A 1,822-nucleotide genomic window follows, 5' to 3' on the forward strand; every position below is an offset into this window, starting at 1 on the left:
TCAGCTCCACACCAGGGGCTTGATGACGACGTGCCCTTTCAGCTCATCGGTCAGCACACACCAGCCCAGGACGTTGGGATTCAGGTGGGAGCCCTGTTGCACCAGTAGGATCTGCTCTGGGGACAGCACAGAGTCCCACGTGTACGAGTCCCCCATCTCCCCCACCAAGGACTGGGCCTTCTGAAACCCCCGTCCGTAGGCATCCAGGACCATCTTGGGGTGACCTCCTACCGTGTAACCCTGCTTCAGACCCTTTTTCACCAGCGGCTTCCCATTGACCCAAAACTCGGTGATGCCAGTGGAGGGCTCTCAGCTGGTACAGATGTGCACGGGGCTGGGGACCGTCTCGGTCACTTTGAAGGTGGCTTTGGTTCTTCCGATGTACAGGGAGTAACTCTCAACTTTGTCCTTGAAGACCAGGAGCCCACTGTCCTTGCCCGGGGCGTTGTAGGAGCGACTGTGGGTACGGAGCAGGTCACCGTAGGCTCAGAAGCACAAGGTGGAGTTCTTCAGAGGGTCCTCCAGCTTTGGGGTCAAGGTCACACAGGCAATAGAAGATTCTCGAGGGAACACAAACACCTTCCCACTGAGGTCCGTGGGGTAGAGGAAGATGACCTTCACCACACATGCAGGGTGAAAATGACCTACCCACCCCCCTGTCTCATCTCGTGCTCTCTGCCCCCCCCCCCCCCCCCCGGTACCCGTCTGAGCAAAGACTCCCAGGAGGTTGGCCAGGGCAGAGACCCAAAGCAGCAGCTTGTCCATGCTCGGCCTGGGGCTGTGCCAGCAGCAGAGTGACTGGGCTGAGGGTACAGAAGGCACCATGCTTGTACCCCACCCCCCAGCTTCTGAGGCTCACCTCTTAGGCCTGAGGCTCCCCGGGGTTTATATGCGGCCGTAGGATGGGGCTTGGGGGATTTTCCAGCCTGTCCCCGGGATCAACAGTCAGAGCCCCTGATGGAAGGAGGGTTGGGCCCCTGCTGGGAAATCACCGGGGCTATTTATTAGGTACAGGGGCTTCCGGGGAGCCCCGCCCCCTGTGACCTGGTTCCTGGCAGGGAGGGGCAGGAGGTGGAGCCGGGGGCGGGAGGAGGGGCCGGGGGCGGGAGGTGGAGCTGGGGGCGGGAGGAGGGGCCCAGTCAGCCCATGGAGGTGGGGGCTCACCCCTGTTCTCTTTAGGAGCCTCTGCTGAGACCTCCTGAGCTCTGGCCTCCCCGGCTTTGCGTGCGAGGCCTCTTTCCATACGTCTGTAAAGTGGACTTCTGTTTACCTGATATCCTGGGATCCTACTTTCTGCAGATCCAGAAGGGTCCCTTCACCTTTGATCAATTCAATACTGAGCAACATGGTCCGTGCCCTCGGTCAGGGACAAGAGAACTGGAGGGTGCGCTTTGTCTCCCCGAAGCTGACATTTTCACTATTACTTTCCTCTTAGTGTGGTGGTTGTTTCCTTCTGCTGGATTTTCCCATTGCTCTTTAGGACTGACTTTCCTGGCAATCTGTCCACTGTCTGCAGAGACGTTTGCACAGCCCTCCGTTCTCTTCCTCGAGTCCCTGGCACGGAGAGTGTATTTACGTTAAGTTTTGGTGAGAGCCTGATTCGTGAGTTACTTGCATTTATTCATGAATTCCCACGCACGACACTAGGTGCTGGGGATTCAGTGATGACCTACCGTGGCACAACGTCAGTGTGACCTCTGTCTCCATTCCTTCTGCTATTACTAAAAATGCCAAGAATTCTCTTAACCATCATTCAGATTATCTTCCTATGTCTCGGCATTTCCCACTCTGACTCTTCCTAGGCTAGATCCCAGGTTGTAAA

General features: G+C 57.1%; 1 protein-coding gene across 1 annotated transcript; it reads right to left on the reverse strand.

Moving 5' to 3' along the window:
* Positions 1–765, reverse strand: APCS (amyloid P component, serum). The gene is given in 2 exon segments (XM_053447909.1): positions 1–598; positions 707–765. Coding segments are annotated over 2 exon segments (657 nt in total).
* Positions 766–1,822: the final 1,057 nt, after the last annotated feature.

This window comes from Prionailurus viverrinus, chromosome F1 (genome assembly GCF_022837055.1).
Source record: "Prionailurus viverrinus isolate Anna chromosome F1, UM_Priviv_1.0, whole genome shotgun sequence".
NCBI classification, from domain to species: domain Eukaryota; kingdom Metazoa; phylum Chordata; class Mammalia; order Carnivora; family Felidae; genus Prionailurus; species Prionailurus viverrinus.